Source organism: Eucalyptus grandis, chromosome 8 (genome assembly GCF_016545825.1).
Source record: "Eucalyptus grandis isolate ANBG69807.140 chromosome 8, ASM1654582v1, whole genome shotgun sequence".
NCBI classification, from domain to species: Eukaryota; Viridiplantae; Streptophyta; class Magnoliopsida; order Myrtales; family Myrtaceae; genus Eucalyptus; species Eucalyptus grandis.
Window position 1 is genome coordinate 23,735,790 of NC_052619.1, and position 20,511 is coordinate 23,756,300.

The 20,511-nt window shown below is 38.9% G+C and overlaps 1 protein-coding gene across 1 annotated transcript; it reads right to left on the minus strand.

The window, feature by feature from the left end:
• Positions 1 to 14,744: 14,744 nt before the first annotated feature.
• Positions 14,745 to 19,472, minus strand: LOC120285930 (cytochrome P450 CYP82D47-like). The gene is made up of 3 exons (XM_039299183.1): positions 17,716 to 19,472; positions 15,776 to 16,052; positions 14,745 to 15,161 (listed from the first exon to the last, which is right to left on the minus strand). The coding sequence occupies exons 1-3, from the start codon at positions 18,655 to 18,657 to the stop codon at positions 14,803 to 14,805; spliced, it is 1,578 nt and encodes a 525-aa protein (XP_039155117.1). The 5' UTR covers positions 18,658 to 19,472; the 3' UTR covers positions 14,745 to 14,802.
• Positions 19,473 to 20,511: the final 1,039 nt, after the last annotated feature.

Below are 20,511 nucleotides of genomic sequence, written 5' to 3' on the forward strand. Positions count from 1 at the left end.
AAGAAAGAGCGCATGTTGTTACCTGACAGGAGATAGGTTTTCACTGATTGTGTGTCAAGTTTGAGAAAAGAAGTGTGAGTCAGCCTGGTGACCAAGTGCAATGGGAGCATGCTTTGAATGTGGCCAGCATGGCCATTGGGCTAGGAACTGTCCCATGTAAGTTCCGAGAGGACTCGAGCATTGCTACCGCCGACATGACGCCACTAGGATAGTGAAAGGAATATGAATGGATTGACCATGCATCAATCAAGGGAAGAATGTTTTGAGGTGTTTTATTAGAGTAGCGCAGCTGGATTTTGAGTGAAAGTTGTGGAGTTTCCGTTGATGTAATAAAGTAAAATGAAGATGAGTCTCTAACTATAGTTGTACTAGATGGGTTTGCTTATGTATGACTTGAAAATCATTTATGAAAAGGTTTGGCTCGAGGAGTTTTCTGCTATTATGAATCGTGGCAGTGATATAATTTAGTTGGTTTAGTTAGCGTACGAAAGTTTTGAGTTACTGAAAGTCGGAAAGGACCTCCAATCCCTATTATTCGTCACTGAAGACGACTTGGTTTTGGGGGTAGGTTGCCAAATCTGTATGGTGACTGTAGTGGATGCGACAATTGAAGAACCGAATATGGAGAACATAATTGTGGTTGTCTAAGGTGTTTCTGAAAAGTGCAGTTTTCGAGGTGTTTTTTTTTTGAAGATTTCCAAGTTTGTTGTCATAAAGGGAAATAAAGTTCGTGATTGCAAGAGCTTAGCATCCGAATGATGGAAGTCCCTACTAAGGCTCCTTGCCGGATGGCTTTTGATCACCGAGTTGAAAGAATCTCTAAGACTCCTTAGGCTTTAGAGATGAAGGTGGAATTGTTTAATAAAGGATTCTTACGTCCCAATGCATCACCTTGGGGAGCATCGGTCTTGTTTGTGAAGAATGATGGTTTGTTGCGTTTGTGTATTGATATGCTCCAAGATCGACTTGAGGACAGAGTATCATCAGTTGAGAATCAGGAAGAAAGGCATACCGAAGTTAGCATTGCGTACTTGGTACGGCAATTATGAGTTCATAGTAATATCGTTTGGTTTGACGAACCCTCTAGCTTTTTGTATGGATTTGATGAACAGAGTGTTCATTGGGTACTTGGATTAGTTATGATTGTGTTTATTGATGTCATTCTGGTGTGTTCGAAGAGTGCTGAAGAGCATGAGAGACATTAGAGGATGATAGTTCAGATCTTGAGAAATCTTGAAGTTTATGCTAAGCTTAACAAATACGAGTTTTGGTTAACTCGTGTGGCGATCCTAGATCACGTGATTTCAGGAGAAAGGAATCTCCATGGATCTCGTCCGAGATTGAAGTAGTGAATAGTTGGCCGAGATTGACTACAGTGAAAGAGATCAGAAGTTTTCTGGGTTTACAGAAGGTTTGTGGAAGGGTTTTCAGCTTTAGCTTTGCCGTTGACTCGACTACTGAAGAAAGAAAAGAAGTTGGTGTGGATAGACAAGTGCGAGCGTAGTTTCCAAGAGCTTAAGCAGAAGCTGACTACCGCACTTGTGCTGACCATTCCATATGGTCCTGGTGGTTACAAGATCTATAGTGATGCATCGTTTAGAGGATTGGGTTGTGTGCTGATGCAACATGGTAGGGTTGTTGCATACGTGCCCCGTCAGTTGAGACCTCATGAGCTGAATTACCCGACGCATGACTTAGAACTTGCAGTAATAATGTTCGTTCTGAAGATTTAGAGATATTGTTGGTGTGAAGAAAGACTCCAGATCTTCGCTGACCGTTAAAAGTCTCAAAGTATATATTCTCTCAGAAGGAATTGAATATGAGATACCGTTGTGAATCAGATCGTTTGAAGGACTATGATGGTGGTATCTGGTATTACCTTGGAATGATGAAAGAAGTCCCTGATGCGTTGAGTCGAGAGTCTTCATTTGTGCATATGCTGGTTAAAGCATGGACCTTACTTGAGAAAGTTTGAGATTCGGTTTTCAAATCTGAGGTAGGCCACCTTTCGAATCTTATGGCCACCCTCAGAATTGAACCGGATATTCGGGTTAGAATCAGACGCTTTAGTGGACAGACTCAGAGATTCAAAAGATTTTGTAGGAGGATACCGAGAAGAAGGGAACTGATTTTCAGATTTCTAAGGACGATTGAGTGTACTTGATGATACCGAGATTAAAGAAGAGATCTTATCGGAAACTTGTCGTAGCAGCTTCAGCATTATCCAGACAGTACGAAGATGAGTCCGAATTTGCATAAACAGGATTGGCAGACCGGTATGAAAATAAATATCACTGACATGTTGCAAGTGTCAGATGTGCTCTCAAAAGAAAGCACGGTTTTGCAATTCGAGAGGACCTTTGTAATCTCTTGATATCTCCGTGAGAAAGTGGGAACATGTCACAATAGATTTTTGTGATAGGTCTATCGAGGAGTCAGTGTGTTAATAATTTCATTTCGGGTAGTAAGTGAAAGACTGATGAAATTAGCCCACTTTGTGGCTGTGCAGAAGAATCTTGATTGGATTAGGCATGCAGAGGTGTTTGTGCATAAAATAATTTGTTTGCAGAGTGTCAGTGTCAGAGTTATGTCAGATCTTGACCAAAGCTTCCCGCTCAGCGGATCGTTAGAGTTCCTTTTTAGTTAGTGCATAGCGAGTGTTCGAGAACTTCGCCTTGTTGAGTTGAGGTCAGAGATCATAAAATCGCAGGTCCAGAGTTGGTTCAAAAATCAGTGATTAGTTGCAAATATCAGTGACAGATTAAGGACCGCTCAGAGCCGTCGGGAAATTTACGCGGTTAAGCGTCAGAAACCTTTGAATTTTCAGGTTGAGAATCCTGTTCATTCTTAAATGTCGCCTTTGAAAGGGACATTGTGTTTGATTAAGAAAATGAAGGTGAAGCAGCATTTAAATTGGTGGAATCCATTTCGATTTTGGGTTCAATTAAGAAGGATTTTGGCTTTAAATGGAAAAAGAAAGCGTTTGGGACACCGTTGGCGCCTCTAGCCGAGTGGTATTTGGGATGAAGCCGCAGTCCGAAGTCGGAAGTTCGAATCCCCGACGTAGTAGTTAGCCACTTTGTGGAAAAATAAAGAAAAAAAAAAAAAAGAACCAAAATTTTTGCAGCTTTCATTTTTGTAAAGATGGACAAGTGCTTAGCCTCTTTGGGAATCAAGAATTGGTTTGGCCATTTGGAAATGTTTCGTCGGCAAGACGAGGATCTTGGATAGCGCAAGCGAAGTCCGAATGAAAGGAGCGAGAATTGATGAGACGACAATACCCCACCATTTTGAAGAAGAATTTTAATGGTTTAAATTTTGAGGACAAAATTTTTATAAGAGAGGAAGAGTTGTGACATCCCGATTTTCCAATTTTGGTTTCAATTAAATAAGTTGGCATTTCATCTTCGTGACTATAGCTTTCTTCTTTGAGTTGGCCACTCATGAGATAACTAGTCTATCAGGTGAAGCCGTTAAGGAATCTAAACGCAATAGACTTGAGAATTCGACTAGGAAATGACTGCTCGACCGTACTAATCTACAAGGGTCATTACGGCACAGACCGATTAGAGACCGGAGATAGGTCGATTCAATAGAACCATGTAATTCAGTGTGGGTGATTCCACCTAATTGCACAATTCTTATTGATCGACACTAGACCGATTTCTCTATCGTTTTGGTACCCTGTGTCCGTATTTGAAACCTCGAGATTTCTACGACAATCAAGAGTCGTCAATGTGTCGAAGATGCACTTTGTGGCTTGAAAATAATCAACCACGGGTTAATTGCATAGAAAATTCCTAAAAGCAACGTGGTAGGTTAGGACGCGCTAAAGTTGCGCTAGATTGAATTTAACCGTGAAATTGAACCCAATTACAGAAATTGGAAGTTCTGTCAAGTCACAATTCATTTTAGAAACGTCAACTCATCCTCAAAAGATTTTTCTTCAAACCGAGATTTTGGTGGAAAAGCAAAGTAAGGCCGTTTTTGTTCGGGATTGTTAGAAGGCCATTTTTAATCGAATCATTGGGAAGCAAGTTGGATCATTTGATGGGGAAATGTCATGAGAAGGTTGAGGACCATGGGTTAATTTAATTGAGCTTCAATTGAATGGAATTGATTGAGAATTGATTAAATTAAGTGTACAAGAATTTTGGAAATTTCATGCCATGGAAAAAATAAATTGGACCCATTGAAAATAGTTGTGGAAGATTGGAGGTGAGTGGATGGTGAGGTAATCCCTGAGGTCATGGTGGGCCATGTTGGTGGGGATTAAAGAAAAGAAAAGAAAATGAAAGAAAGTGGTCCCATCTTCTCTCTCCTCTCCCTCTCTCTTCCGTTGCCTCTCTCTCCCTCCCCTACCGTGCGACTGTGTTCTTTCATCTTCTTCTTCGAAAGCCAGCAAGCCCAGCGAACAAGAGCAGCCCGCCCGACCCGGCGAAGCCAAAGCTCCGTCGCCGTCGCTCTCACCCGCACGCCGTTTCTCACTCCCTCTCCGTCGTCGCCCTCTCTCCATCTCCCTTTTGCTGCTCGTGTTCTTCTTCTCCTTCTTGAAGAACCCAAAGATGTCGAAGAAGACCTCGGAGCTCCCTCTCCGTCGTAGCCGGAGCGGCCAGCCGCCCTGCCGTCTCCGCGCCACCGCACCCCCACCACTACCCCGTGCATCTCCGTCCGTTTCGTCTCCATCTCGCCGTTCCTGCTTTGCCAAGTTCTACCATTCCAGATCTGGGGGCTTCGCCGGAGCCGCCCAGCCTCACCTCCGGCCACCGTGAAGCCCCGCTAGGTCCGGTTTGGTCTCCTCCGTCCATCTTGGCCCCAGTGCGCCTCAATCGATGCTCTTTCCCAGCCTCAACCAGCGATGGACAGTAGCTGGAAAAAATGGGTATGGCAACTTGGTTTTGGCCCATTTTGGTCGGCTTCCCGACCTCGAAGCTAGGCCCGCCTTGGAGAATATGGACCTCGCGTCGTCCTTGTCGTTTTGAGCCGTTCGGATCGTTAATCGGTGAGTTTATCCTCTAATTCTTGCTTAGTGAGTTAATGATGCTTAAGGGGTGCTTAGATTAGTCTAATTAGGTTTATGTGATTAAATTAGATTATTTTAATGTAAATTAGATTAGTTGTATGATTAGTTTAATGGATGTTTAATTAGGGCTAATTGTATGATTAAATTAGTGTAATCTTGTTTAAGCCCTAATTGATTATTTTTAATTAAATAATTATTTCGAATTTTTAAATATTATTTTATTATTTTATATTATTATAATATAATATTTAATTATTTAATTTTCGGAATTAAATTTAATTATTTAATAATTTCGAAAATTATGCCGGGATGGCCTCTGGTCGTTAGAATTTCACGCGATCGCAGCGGTGCAGTCGGTTTGTGTTAATTGTATGTTTAAATTGAGAAATTGAGTGATTGATGATTATGGTGAATAATTCTAAAAGTGTGGAATTGTGTGAAATTCATGAAGTTGTGGTATTTAACTTGAAAATACCCGGTGTTAGCTTTTAACACCGTAATTGGTTTGTATGACCAGTTTGAATCGATTGGATTGATTGATTGATTGAATTGAGATATGAGTTGGTTTATTATTGAATGATCAGCTTTGGTGAGCTATAGTATACTATATATATGTATCAGCTTGGTGAGCTAAGATCGTTTTATCATATACATATACGAGCACGATCTATATATACAGCTTGTGCGAGCTATCTATCGCTTACAGCTTTGGTGAGCTATCTATCTATATAGCTTGTGCGAGCTATCTATCGCTAAAGCTTTGGTGAGCTATCTATCTATACAACTTGAGCGAGCTATCGTCTATATATTATTTGGAGAGCATATGTCGTAAACGACTAGTTTGATAGACGTATTGAATGATAGATAGTAATGGTGATAGATAGTACGGTTGAAATGGAAAGATAGATAGTATGATGGAATTGAATCATTGCGAATGATTGGATTGATTGAATTGATAGACCGATATAAGTGTCGGTAGTTTCAGCTTGTGCGAGCATTGTTTGAATATGAATTGTACTGACGTGCAGGAAGGAATTGAGGCGAGGTAAGTCCTTTATCCTATTTGTGTGGCTAGAGCGCCTTGGGGCTTATTTTCTTCCTAATCGAGTTTTAGAGGGTAGGACTCGCTGAGACATAGTCTCATCCCCATTGTGGGATAATATTTCAGGTCCCTAGATGATGATCGTGGAGGACCGGAAGTCCTGGAGTTCGGAAGGTGGAGGCTAAAGAATGGGCGAACGTGTCTGACAAGTTGGTCATAGGACAATTCCCTTTTTGTTGAGCTGGTCTATTTTGTAGAAAATCCAGTGTTGTATATAAACCTATGTGTTTATAAGAAAGTTTGTTTGGTTGTGATTGATTGCCTGCTTTTCTATCCCAAGTTAAATGTTGTCAGGGGATTTGTTTTGCTTCTGCATGTGCAATAAAAATGAATGGGTCGGCGACGTGTCCTGGGAAGTCGCATTTGTATCGACTAGAGTGGGATGTTCGCGCGCTCGGAGGATCGGGCGTGACAACAATCAAAGGTCAAAAATCTATGCCTCCTTCACCTATTGTTTGCTTCCAATTTTCTTCTATGCTACTAAAAATCATGAGTACCCTAATTTTGTGGGGGCAAGGCCAACCTTGCTAGTCACAGGTGAGGTCGCCTACACCGGCCACTATGGCCTTGCCCACATCTAGGCAAGGCTGAGAGAGGGCTACGACCCTCGTCAATGGTTGACAAGGGCTTCGTGGCCCTCATCTAATGGCTGGCAAGCTCCAATGGGTGACTCTCTAGCCATAGTGGGGAACAAAGAAGGAATGAAGGAAGGAAGAAAAGGAAAAAAATATATAATTCGAAAGAATAAAATATTATAAAAATTGTCCACATCAACGTTAGCCGGCATCCATGTGAGGGCTAACCAGCCAAAATTAGCTCAATAGATTGAATTTACACAATTACAATATGTTTAATATTTTTTTGGTAATTTCCCAATATGGACCACTATCTCTAAACTCTCACGAAAATATAGTTCTTAATCTTTAAAAAATGGTTTCATTTCCCAGCCATTGAAAGGTCAAAATAATTTTAAACCCACCGAACCTTTCACAACATTTCATAGGACGACAATGTTTCTAGAGCTTTATGTGGTTATATTTCTCACCAAAACGCATATGAGTCGAAGCAAGGATGGTTGCGTGAGAACAAAGAGGGTTAGATTTCATTTCCAGCAATTGACACCCTTCATCAACGCCAGTCGAAGGTTGGACCCCTCTCCAAAACCGAGATTCAATGGATGAATTATTTGTACAAGAAATGCTCCTGGTTAGGATTCATCGCACAATCGCCAAAAAAGAAAAGAAAAGAATAGAATAGAACATTAGGAGACTACTGGCCCTGCCTTAAGCTGTTGGGTCAATAATTCTACACATACAAAGATTGTGAAGCGAAAACAATTGAATCTTTTTGTTTCTAATTTTTTTTCCGTTGATGTCGGTATTTTTGTTTGTTTGCAATACAACAGAACCAATTCTTGTCATTTTGGTTGATTTGAGAGAAGAATAATGCTAGTAGAACGATAATCAGTACGTAAAAGTAGTGCTTTGAGTGATGCAATAAACTATAAATGGGTATGAAAATGAGTAGGTGATGGTTACTGAGTTGCAAACTGCAAGTTTGATATCAATTTATTTATTTTTTATCATTTTCTCTTTTTTGCCGAAGAGAGAATTGAACAATTTCTGAGCCAAACTATTGCTGTCGTACGACCGAATATGAGTTAAAATGAAATTGAAGTGATTATTTCGCCCGACACACAAGTCAAACTCACAGTGGAGAGAAATCGAAAGTTTTGGAAATCGATCAGTTATCGAAATATACAAACTTATTATGGTCAAGAAAGGCCAATTCGGCTAGCCACCCGATTGAAAGAGCAAATTGCATTGCTTCTGTAGGATGTCAACTTTTACATGGGGTGCAAAAATAGCGATTCGCACGGTAATCACTTTGTTGAGGCTTAGCATTCTCGTTGTTGTTGTTGTTTTTTTTTTTTTTTCATTTAATTTCAGGGATATACAATTAAGAAACGTAGTCCAACTGTAAACCAAAACAAATTCCATATGAATCCTAAAAAAAAACAACTCCTAATAAGAAGATGTATCACATTATTACAAGCTTAAAGATCACCGAATCCGTCTTAAGTAATGAGCACACACTGAGATTTTCATATGTTATTTTGGTTTTATTTTTTGGCTATGTGCGCTTAAATTCAGCGTTCCCAACATCATCACCGTTCAGAGTAACAATGTTGAATGCTCACAGATTTGACACCTATGAGAGCAAAACCTTTACATAACTCCTTCGATATCCTTTGAAACTAGACTTGTTCACCAACAATACCCGAGGAAAGCGAAACCTCAAAATCATATACTCAAAAAGTCCCTAATCTAAACTAGATTGTGATAGAAACCTTCTCATAACAAGAGAGAAAAACTTCTAAATCTAGACTAAGTCAGAAGAGAAAAGCACCTCAAAACAAGAGGAAAATCAAGAAACGAAGAAAAGAAAAGAAAAAGACAGAACCAAATCAGCTAAAGAAAAAGGAAAAATGAAGGGGAGGGAGAGATCAATCTTCTCCTCCATCAAGACTGATGAAGAAAGTTGTGCGAAGATAAGAGGGAGAGAAGAGAACCCTAACGAGGAGATGGCACGGTCAGTTGTTACAAGTTCTTGTTGTTTCATTAGGCATCTTTTTTCTATGGTGGTGTCAGAAAGAAAGGTGGACCACCGAATAGACCTTGGAAAGGACAATTTTAGGAATATAAAGTTAACAAAACTCATTGTACTTTTATAAGTGTTTTTGGGCTTTAGGTTTGACAATTCTAAGTTTCGATTGTTGTATTTTTATTTTATTTTATTTAATTATTAATAGCTTTTGATTTGACTGAATTTGAAGCATGTGACATTATTTACGTAAATACTTCTGATATTTACTAATCATGAAATAGTTGGCACATACTTTTTCCTCACGGTTGAACATATCGAAATCTCTAGATCATGCATATATAATCGATGTATGTATATCTAAAACTATTATCCGACAACTAGTAAGCAGGCAGAATTTTGCCGACCATTATGGCAACGCAGTTCAAATGCAATCCATCTGCAAACAATGCCAGATCAAGCACTCTGTTGCACAGGCCTAGGAACTTAGCATTCAAAATACATTTCATGGTAAAAAAATGTGCAACCCATCGGCATATGGAAAGAACTTAGACGCATATTCTCATGGTATGTATACTACCATGTCCAAACAGCAGCAGGCTTACATTCCCGGGACGCTGCATGAGAGGGTCGACCAGTCATCATCATCAGTGTAACTTAATCGATGCTGTACCTGAAGATGGAGACTTTGAGGACTATGAGGTCTGAATCGAGGAGCTCAAATATGCAGATATCTCCTACTTGAAGAGCATTGTCACTTGCGAAATTGAACCACCCCGCAGAGATTTTACCCTTGAAGCTTTTGGAGTTGGGCTGGGGATAAATGCGAAGCTTGACAGAACATGTCCTGTGGCCAACTCTCAGAGTCCCCTTTAAGTGGCTGTGTTCTAAGTACCTCCTAACGAAGCCAGCCGGTACAATCTGGGAGGAGACCATCTGTGTGTTAGATAAATTGAAATCCACGAAAGGCTATGAGATCAGCTCTATTTGGTCCACTTAGTAAACAAAATAAACTGGAGTACATCTACGCAAGTGTTTGGGGCAAATGACTATTCAGTTTTTTGGGATGATGGACAGTTCGGGTGAAACTTGGCTTGCAATTTCGAAAGAACTTGTTCTTTTATATACAAGGCATGTGTTTACTAATAAAACAAATGTACTTGATATTGTCACTAACTGGAGTAGATCTGCGCAAGTGTTTCGGGCAAATGACTACTCGGAAAGATGGGCAGTTCGTGCGAAACTTGCTTGCAGCTTCAATAGATGTTAAACCAGCAAGAGAAAATTTTCCGCCGGTGCCTTCCCCATGGCCGTCACTGCATGCTTTGGGGAGTGTGATCATTTGCATGGCTGAATATTAGACCAAAGCATCATAGTGAAGACAGTCTACATATTGTTTTCTGCTATGTTAATCTTCTACATTTGGATCTTAAGCTTTTTTACCTGGTTCAAGGTCAAAAATTTTGTCTGCAGATTGATCATGAGAGGCGGGTTCTTGGTTTTTGGCCTGGCCATACTCGGATGCAACTGGTTCGCCCGAGCTTTTTTGGAGCTTGAGTTGGGAAGCTTCTTTTGTTTGAACTGATGTCGCCCAAAGAGGCAAAAAGGAAAACAAGGGTGGCACATTAAAATCCAAAAATCATAAAGACCATAATGGATCGTGGCCATTTGGGGCTGAAGAGAGTTTTGTTAAAAACTTATCCAAGCTGGACTAAACAAATTAGTTCCACAACTTGGTAATTGCATAAACACCCTCTAAATCATTAGATGATCAATAAAACAAATTTAATGTGCAATTTGTTTGTCACCTACCAAGTTCAATTGCATCATGGTTGGCTCGGAAGATGACAACTCTGAATGAAACTTGGCCAACCTTCCTCGTCAGTTCGAACACACAAACATCACCCACCTTGAGATTATTGTCTTGCACAAAAAGTTTCCAGCCACCGTTGATTTTGACTTGTGTTTTTCGGCCGTATATTCCAAACTTGTACCGGGCCAACCAAAATCTCTCATTGGATACATATAAATCTATGTCTCCACCGCTTCTATAACTGGGAATATGCTTCATGAAAAACTTAGCCGGTGCATTCTGGAACGTGGAAAGAAGTCGAAATACTTCTATGAAGGATATGGCAATGGAAATTTTTCATATATTTTGAGTAATGCTAGATATGTTAAGGTTGATTTTTAAAAATTGGTACAAGAAATAGTATGAGTGCTTAAATAAGTGAGGCCATTTTCCTCAATAGCAGTATTATGTAGCAAACGAATGACCCATATAGACCTGACTGTTCTCCTCAAGACCACCCAAGAATTTTAACCTCAGAGCATCTCACTGACAACTTTTGAATGGTGAGCAACATAATAACAGTAGAGAAAGACTTTAGTCGCCTAAACTCATTTATGACGGCAAAACCACATCGTATTTTTAACCAAACTAACCATGATTTTACTTTCCATCAGCATTTGTTGCATCGTTTATTAGTTGATACGTATTAGTAAAGAATCTTAATGCCACTGTTAAAATCAAATGATGATTCAAATAAAGCTCTTGACTCTTTGGCATTAGCTAGAACCTACTGATTTTATTCCCCTTACCAGAGAGTGGCGAATGAGAGATGGTTGCATCAAAGTCAGGAAGAACGGATTTGGATATTGGAAAGAAGCAGCTCTTTTTAAGGCCTCAGATTTTTCACCGCCTCTGAAGGGACGTTCCCTTTTCCAGCAGCTAGAATTGAGGCCTGCATTGACATCGCAGACGATATTGCTTGCACCACCTGCAATTTCAAACATATGAATACAACATATTACGGATCGGTTAGAGATGAGTTAGTTATAGCACCTTTTGGTTGCAGGAATTGCTTTGTCACCCTGAAATCCTGTTATAACTGGAACTATATTAGCTATGGCGTAGCTCTGTGTCAACCTTTGCTACAACCTTTGACAGACTTCTATAAGACAACGTACGTTGTGTATGTTCCACTTGCTTAAACGCTGACTAATCATCTAGCAGATCATTTAGTAGGTAAATCCCGTGCATTAAGATAAAACTTTTGTTACTACAAAAATGTTAAAATTGCTTCATAATGTTCAAATAAAAAGTGCAAAGTCATGAGCTACCTCCAACTGCCTCCAACTGCCTGCTTATACAAGCACTCGTTTGTTTTTTTCTTCTTCGAAGGTGGAGATAATAATGTTAATGAACGCAGCTCTTTACTTTGGATTCGGAGTGGCCGATCAAAATGATCCTCAAATACCTCAACTAACGTGTCCCCTTCATTTTCTTCCTTTTTGGCAATTCAGTAATAATGGGGTATTTAATCTCCGAAGCACTCTTGTCGAATATGACCACGCGAAACGCAGAGCCTCCTTCGTATCTGAACACTAGAAATGACCATGCTTGATGGCGTAGTGCTTCACGAAGTCTGGCCATCCCCTTCGAGCCAAACGCCGTCGGTTCTCCTCACCAGTTCCACTTCCCAAGCCTGACCACTGGGTACCTGGAGGAAACCAAGTCCGACAGATTGCTCCCATATTTTCTCACGAATTTCTTTGGAATTCCCTGTTGCACGATGAGCATGGAAGCATAAAATTCCTGTGACAAGTGCTAACCCAAAAAGACAAAATATTTAACTGAAATTGGGTGACTAAGTCATGTTGCATACTTAAATTGTACGATGGTTGAAGAAATGAAGATCATTCCATGCAAAGACCCTTAGAGAGAAAGAGAGAGAGAGATTACGAGTCTTCCATTTTGAAGGGCATCAGAAAGAATAATCTTGAAGAAATGCGGAGTCTGGGACTCAAAGTGTCTTCCTCCCACCATCTCTTAAGAGTTTACGTTCGCGTATGTATGTGTTTGAAAGAGAAGGTCTGGTGAGTTGCAGTGCATGATGAAGGGGTTTTGTATCCTTCTTTATAATTTCGTCGTATTCCAAGAGAAGGAAAGACAAATACTGTGAAGCGCAAGGCATCATCAGCCATGAGTCAATTGGCTGCTTCACCTGTTTAACGTCAAAACTGATGCCCTGGGTGTTGCAGGATCTGAAAGACTCCGCCCATTGTCATACTAGTTTTGCGGTCACGGATTTGACCAGAAACCGAGGAGGTGTCAAGTCCCAAGTTCTTCCCCTCTCGCGTTGACTCAAGCTCTCTCTTTTCATTGGTAACTAGAAAGACCCCTGCGCATTTTGCTGCAGCAAAAATAAATTCTTATCCTCGCGACTCGTGAAAGTTTGGCTCTATCCGTGCCTCCACATTGACTTAATATTAATGAGACATTGTGCAATTGCCTCTAATGTATAATTTTCGATACATTGAGTGATCAAAAAGTGTACAGTGTCTACTATTTTACACGCCATAATAATTTTGCAGATAGATAGAAGTAAAAATATAGCTATAAAAGTGTAGAGTTTTAAGGATCATGCGACAAAGTAACGTTGCTCTATACAAATTACATTATTTATAATTTGCGACAAAGTACTGTTGCTTTATAATTAATGAGACATTGCGCAATTGCGTCTAATGTATAATTTTCGATACATTAAGTGATTAAAAAATGTACACTGTCTATTAATATACATGTCAAAATACTTTTTGCATATAGATAGAAGTAAAAACATAGCTATAAAAGTGTAGAGTTTTATGGATCATGCAACAAAGTACCGTCGCTCTATACAAAGAAGAAAATTTACATTTACAAAAATATATCACGCTTGAGGTTCAAATCTTTTTCAAGTTATACTACTTGTCCTCCTATAGTAAAATGAGTTTTTGTTTGATTGTGATCTATAGCCAATGTTTCTAAAATTCTCTATCTTTCACCAAAAAAAAAGATTCTTTCTTTTCTCTAGATATTATTTATCTTTCTTAGAAGCCTTAAAATTACTAATTGTTATATAAAATAACCATGTTTTATCTGAGTGACATGGCAATTTTTTTTTTCTCAATTAAGCAACCTAATATAAAATTTTAAAATTAATTTATAAAATATTGGTAATCAACTCAAATAAAAGTCGGTAACCCAAAATTCATTGATAACTTAATCGAAAGCAACTAAATTGCTTGAATTTGGGATTAGGAATTTTATGTAAGAGATGGCAAATTTAAATAGAATTTAAGAAACATAATTAAAAGCTGATAAAATTTAAGAAAAGTTGGTAATTAAAAGAAAAAAAAAAACCATAAATGAATAATAAGATTGTAAATGCATAATACTAGCAAATCAACAAGAAAAATTGCTTCTGATTTCGAAAACTCGTCAAGGAAAATCATGTTTCCAAATATTCCTTTATTAAGAAAATGAGATAAATAAAAAGTATCTGAACAATTAAGTTACATTTGGTGGTAATGCTAATTACCTGAGGCTTTATGTTGTTGATATGACTGAAAAATATCAGATAAATGGATGTTTGGACTCATTGAACAGAAAATAGAACAATTTCCATGAACTTTGTAAAGCAATATGAAGAATGCCCATCCACATTTAATGTATCCAACTAAAAATTAACAAGAAGAATGTAAAATAGACTAACAACCAACTTTCACTAAAGAAACAGAGCCTTACCCATGTGCAACGCGCATGCGTTTTGCTAGTTTAGAATGAATTATGCGATATTTTTAGTTTTGACTAAATTATAGCATTGTTCTTTTGGAAATTACTTCAACACTATCTCCAACTTTTGACCCAAAAAAAAGTAATAGCTCGCTTGCCCTGAAGGCAGCTAATTGTTTTTCTTCCTAGTCCAATGACTATATAAAATGAAATAGTAAATCTATTTCATACACAAAAGGGATGCTATGATTGTTTTTGCCGAAATACTCTCCAACACCAATATTGAAACAATCCATTGATGCGATGAAAACTTGCAAACTAAAAATATGACTAAAAACGATTAAGCAAATGGATTCAAATGTAATATAATTGAAGTCTTTTTATGTTCCTAATTGCAATCCTTAGTAGCCACTTAGGTGTAAACATATACATTCAAGTCTGATTTTCAAGGGAAACGGAGCTTGTGGCTCTCCCCATAATAAAGTGCTAACGATAGTCAAGAGACTCCACTTTCTCTTACTCGTCTCTTTCATAAACCTTCTGATCAAGGCGTGGAATGAGCACAACTTCAAGCGGGCTCGCCTTCAAATTCGTCAAGCCAGGGCTCTCGGTCATGTCCACTGGTTTGCCCGAGACCGTGTCGATTTCAAAACTTTGCAACAAGCTGGCAAGGGTCAAATGCATTGTGTGAAGAGCCAGCGAGGTTCCGGCACATGACCTCCTCCCCGCGCCGAAGGGGATGAGCTCGAAGTTCTGACCTCTCACATCCACATTCTCATGCGTCGTGAGGAACCTCTCGGGCTCGAACCTGTCCGGGTTGGACCATACGCGCTCATCCCTCTGTATTTTCCAGTAGTTCAACAGCAAACGAGTACCTAGCCAATGGCGCAGTATAATGGCTTTTTTTTAGAAAAATTTGCAAAGACGGGGAAATTTTGGACAGATATTAAGTAATGAAGATGCAGGTCAAAGTCCCAAGGAAACTTTTGCCAAGTTGGGAAGCGGACTTGCGCTTTTGAAATCAATTGATGGTTTCAAATTCCGAGTTTAAAGACGAAAGAGATAAAAGGTTATTGTATTGTGAAGTTGTACAAAGACTGCAACTCATTGTTACACAACTCATATCCATCATGTTAGCGCGAGTAGTTGGAATTTGTAAAATTTACTAATTAGCAAACTCAATAGTGATGTAAATGAATTGTATAAAAGAAGATACCATAGGCTGAATAGTTAAAATTAATCCAAAAAAAATTTCGACAAAATTAGGATGGGATATGTTCTAGACTTATGCTTAACCTGACCATTATCTTGTGTAACACCGCAATCCATTCATAACGCTATAAAAAGACATGGACCGCATGTTTATTTCATGAATTAGCCCAGTTTATCGCTTTAACTTTAGAGTATGTTTTTTCATGCTAAAGAGGCCAAACCACATATGAAGGTCTTATATGCTATCGGTTTCTACCAGCATGCAAGGGCCTCGTACCTGCAGGAATGCGGTAGCCGGAGGAGAAGGTACACTCTTCCGTGGAACTTCTAAGACCATTGATCGGAACCGGTGGATAGAAACGCATCGTTTCCTTGACGATGGCTTGGAGGTAGGTCAAATTCTTCACGTCGGACTCTTCCACACGCCTGTTCTTGCCGACATGGGTGTCCAGCTCTTGTTGCGCTTTTTTCAATGCGTGGCGATTGTTCACTAGCAGCGATAGCGCCCACGTGAGCCCCACTATCAAAGTGTCGGTCCCAGCTATTATCATGTTCTATAACCAAAAGGAAATGGGATTAACTCAAGTGCTTCAACATCAAAGATTGGAAGACGTCAGATGATTGGTGACATAGATTAGATCTAGTATGATTTTGATCCATCATGTCTTCTATTTGGATGATTTGAACAAGTATTTGTAAACGAGCTTAAAACAAACCAGGTTCAAAGGATCGAAATTTCACATAGATAGCATCTCGAGGATAAACTTAAATTAAGTTTGTGAATTTTTTATTCAAATGATTTCTAAAGAGTAAATGTTTTTGTCCTACTAGATTAAAACCTAATTCATCACATTACTCCACTTCCAAGAGTATAAATCTCATGGTATGTGGAATGGGGAACTATTGTAAACGTGGATTTGATACAGATTGTTATGATAGAGTTTAAATCCAAACCCATCATTATATTAGTTGAACCACTTTCACTCAAATCACTCAAAATCTCAAAGCTAATGAGTTATGGGTCACTTAGAAAATATCAACGCTCCACATTATACAAATTCTCTTTTGTAAGACTTTTTCAACATAAGAAAGAGTTCAAACCTTTTGGTCTTCCTAGTCGATGGATTCTTATATAAGAGATAAGAAGTTTTCTTTTTTTGGTAAAGATAAGAGATAAGAAGTTATTTGACGCTTTATGCCATTTTCTTCATACGTTGGATATTTTTGTTGATCTCTGACTAATCCCCTCCATCTACTGGAATAGAACTCATGGTGATAATGATAGAATCAACGTGTCTTTCAAAAGCAGCCAAGAGTTCTTCTCTGTGTTAAAACAATAGACAGATATTATTACAGATGAGACAAACTTTTGACTGGCTAAATATGTTCTCGAGTTAAGTGACCTTTTCTTCTGGATGAAAGCGAAATGTAACTGCCAATCTATCCTGGACCGATGGTGAGGACAAAATATGACATTCGTGCAGCAAAGGTAAGAAATACTATACTCGGTAGGAAAATTGATGGGCACCAATAAGTCACAATATTGTCTTTTCCTAAATCCGATGGTTCCAATCACTCCTTCAGCAGAAACAAATATCTTTTCATGAGCATCTGGTATTTGCTTTAGATAAATATATTTAAAAGGTGCATTTTTCTTTACCAGATACTAGGACTGAATTACCAAATGATGTTTAAAGACCCGTTTGCAATCAGCAGTATCTCTTAGCTTTCCATCTTAATAGCATACTAATCCTAATATATCTAGCATCTCTGTGCTCACAGCTTGCTACGAAGTTTCTTACAGCAACTAAATATTTATATTGATTAGATCGAACCTAATGATTCTCTAAGTGCCGGAAGTTTAAATGTATCTCTATTACCGGTCCAGATCTATTGAAAAATCTTGATGCCATCACACTGGAAAAACATGTGGACAGAAATAACATAGGATCAAACTATATTTGGAAAAACGTGGACAGGAAATAAGATAGGATCAAACTATATTTGGAAAAACATGTGGACAGGAAATAAGATGGACAAGAAATAAGTTAATTGTCATTAAATTATAAATGGATTTTGCCAAAAGCACTGTACTTCTGCTACCCCAACAAATTGCTTTCGTGAAATCAGAGGCATTAGCGAATGCATTAGCACGACCACAGAGCAACTTTTATGCACAGTTCTAGTTTCAAAACATTATAAGCAAGAATTACTCACCAAACAAGTTGCCTTAACAACTGTATCGGCATCAAAATCTGAAAACTTCACACCTTCGATGACCTTCAGCATCAAATCCATGAAATCTTGCTCTCCATCGCCTCCGGGGTGGGACAATCTCTTCCTTCTGTGCTCCTCTAGCCAACCCTGAGCCAAAACATCCAACTCTTTTGCGGTCTCGTTCATCGATCGTTTATAACCACCAAAGTCCAACCAGCCGAGACCTGAGATCGCATCCGACAACACGACGACTCCAAATAGATGAAAGAACCTCCTGATTGACCTTTGGCACCTCTTTGCCTCGGCGTCGTCACAGTCAGCGTTCGAACCGCAGTATCTCTTTCCTCCTACCATTTTCACCGATATATTGAGAATCAAATCTCCTAGCCAAGACTTCATTTCCACCGGGATCCCATTTCTGGGCCTACCCTTTTCCATCCAGGCCTTGAACAGGTCTTTTATTGCTGTCTCGACCTCGAAAGCTCGTATGTGCTTTAGCGAGTCAAGCCGGTGGTTCGAAAGGAGCTCGATCGTCGCTATCTTGCGCATCTCTCGCCAGTTTTCCCCGTAAGGAGCGAATCCGAACATGGCACCATTGTAGCCCATGAGTTTGGTGGCGGTGATCATTGGTCGATCGGCGAAGGCCTTGTCATGGACAGTGAAACACTCCTTAGCCACTTCCCAACTGCTCACGACGATTGCTCGATGAGAGCCTAATCTTATGGTGAAAATTGGTCCGTACTTGTCGGCCATGGAGCCCAACTTTTTGTGCATCAGGTCCTTGCTGCTGAACAGAGGAAGGTGGCCAACTATAGGCCAGCCGCCTTCGGCTTCAGGCACATCATGATGGTCTTTGGATATGTGTGATCGGTAGAGAAAGATGGGCAATAGCAGGGCCAAGGTTGAGATCAAAATTATCAGCAATTCAATGAGAATTGGCATGATGAACGATTCCTGAAGTATAGCAGCAGAGTTTATCTGGAAAATTTTCCTTTTAAGAGTAGAGTTGCCGCTTTCCTGGTCGTTTCTAGTGGAAAAAATTGCTGTGTGGAATTTTGAGTCCAATGGACATAATATATTTTAAATGAAGTGCTCTAACTCCTGGTCTTTATCTGAATTTTTGTGGTAGAGGTGGGCGGTTCCAAGATTGGTGTAGTTTCCACTTGAAACCTATCCATTGGAATCAGTTCCTAAATTTACAAAACCCAAAACCTACCCTACATAGTCTGTAATTTGGAACATATCCTATTACTTGTTTCAAGGTATATCCAGGTTCCTCTACAAGTATTTTTAATTGAAACACTGCAGTGAATTATAACTTATATTTAGACACACAAAAAATATTAAACATTAACAAACAAAAATCTCGGTTATGGATGTGCTGAAAATTGAAGTCTATACTAGTGGTTTCAAAATACATGCTCACCATAGAATACCACAGGATTGCATAAAGACATAAAACAAGAAAAACGCAAAGATATGTCCCACATTCCTAAAACTTGGAATCTATCCATCATAATCGATTTCCAAATTTTTGAAACTTAAAAACTATTTGGCATACCTTGAAACCTAATTGTCCAATTCCTAGTTCTACCCTGGAACTATGCTCACTCCTAATTTTGGTGTTGCAAAAAATAAGGGATGAAATACAATAACAAACAAAGCTAGGAAATTAATTCAAAAGACTAGCACAAGGTTCCACTATAAATCATGCAATGTAATGAGCACACTCAAATCACCCAAACATTCTTAGGCTTTCTTAGCCATCAATAACATCCGATAATTCACCTAGTGCTTAGCCTTGACAATTTATCATGAAACAATCTCTTAACTTGGTAAATCAATTGCACAATTTTTTTTTTCAAAATACCCTTCAAATTGCGCTTGGATGCAAACATGATGAAGCCCACCTTTGTGAGATTTGGTGAGACTATTTTTTGTTATTTAACTATCACCTAGAGAGGGATAAATAAGTGATTATGCAGAAATCAAAGAATTTAAATAAATATTGCAGCAAGACAACTTATGATAAAGTGGTTAAATCTTACCGGTGTACAATTCTAGAAAAATTAATAAAAAGAGCAAGGGATAGAGAATTGCATATAAAAGTTTATAGCGGTTTGACTTTTGCAAGCCTACATCCTCTCCCGTGCTATAGCCTATTGGCGAAAGTAACTAGTAAGAATCGATCAGATATTACAAGTCCTAAGCTATAAGTATTCAAGTTTTCATAAACAACTCCTTACACTCTCAACCTCTAAGGATTACACAGTATCGCTCGGCAATGAATATATGAGATCACAAAAACACTCTTCAAACTTTCGAAATTAAAAGTTTCAAATCTCATGAATGCGAATTATTTTCCTTCAGCTTTGAAACCTCCTCTTATACTCCTTTTAGTCTAAGCTAACTGTTGGACATATCTCCAGGAGGACTTATCCAGCCAATCTATCCATTGGCCTAGATCTATTTGAAAAGATCTGATGGTTTCAAGATCGCCGAGGTTGATACTTCTCATAATTTCTGTCACCCATACAACAGTTTGGGTTTCAAAAAGTCGAGTATTTGTATATGGAAAGGATTTTTCTCCTTTAGAAAGAAATTCCAGGAAAGTTAAATCTCCGAAAGATATTAGCAATATTTTCCTTTTGAAACTCTTTATAAGTATGGCACGAAATCCAACAAATCACCACTAGCTGTTGTACAAGGATATTTGACTCATTCCTAGTTGATTGATAGAATGTATAAGGAATGAAGTAATTAAGCTACGACTCTGGTTCTGATTGATAACATTTG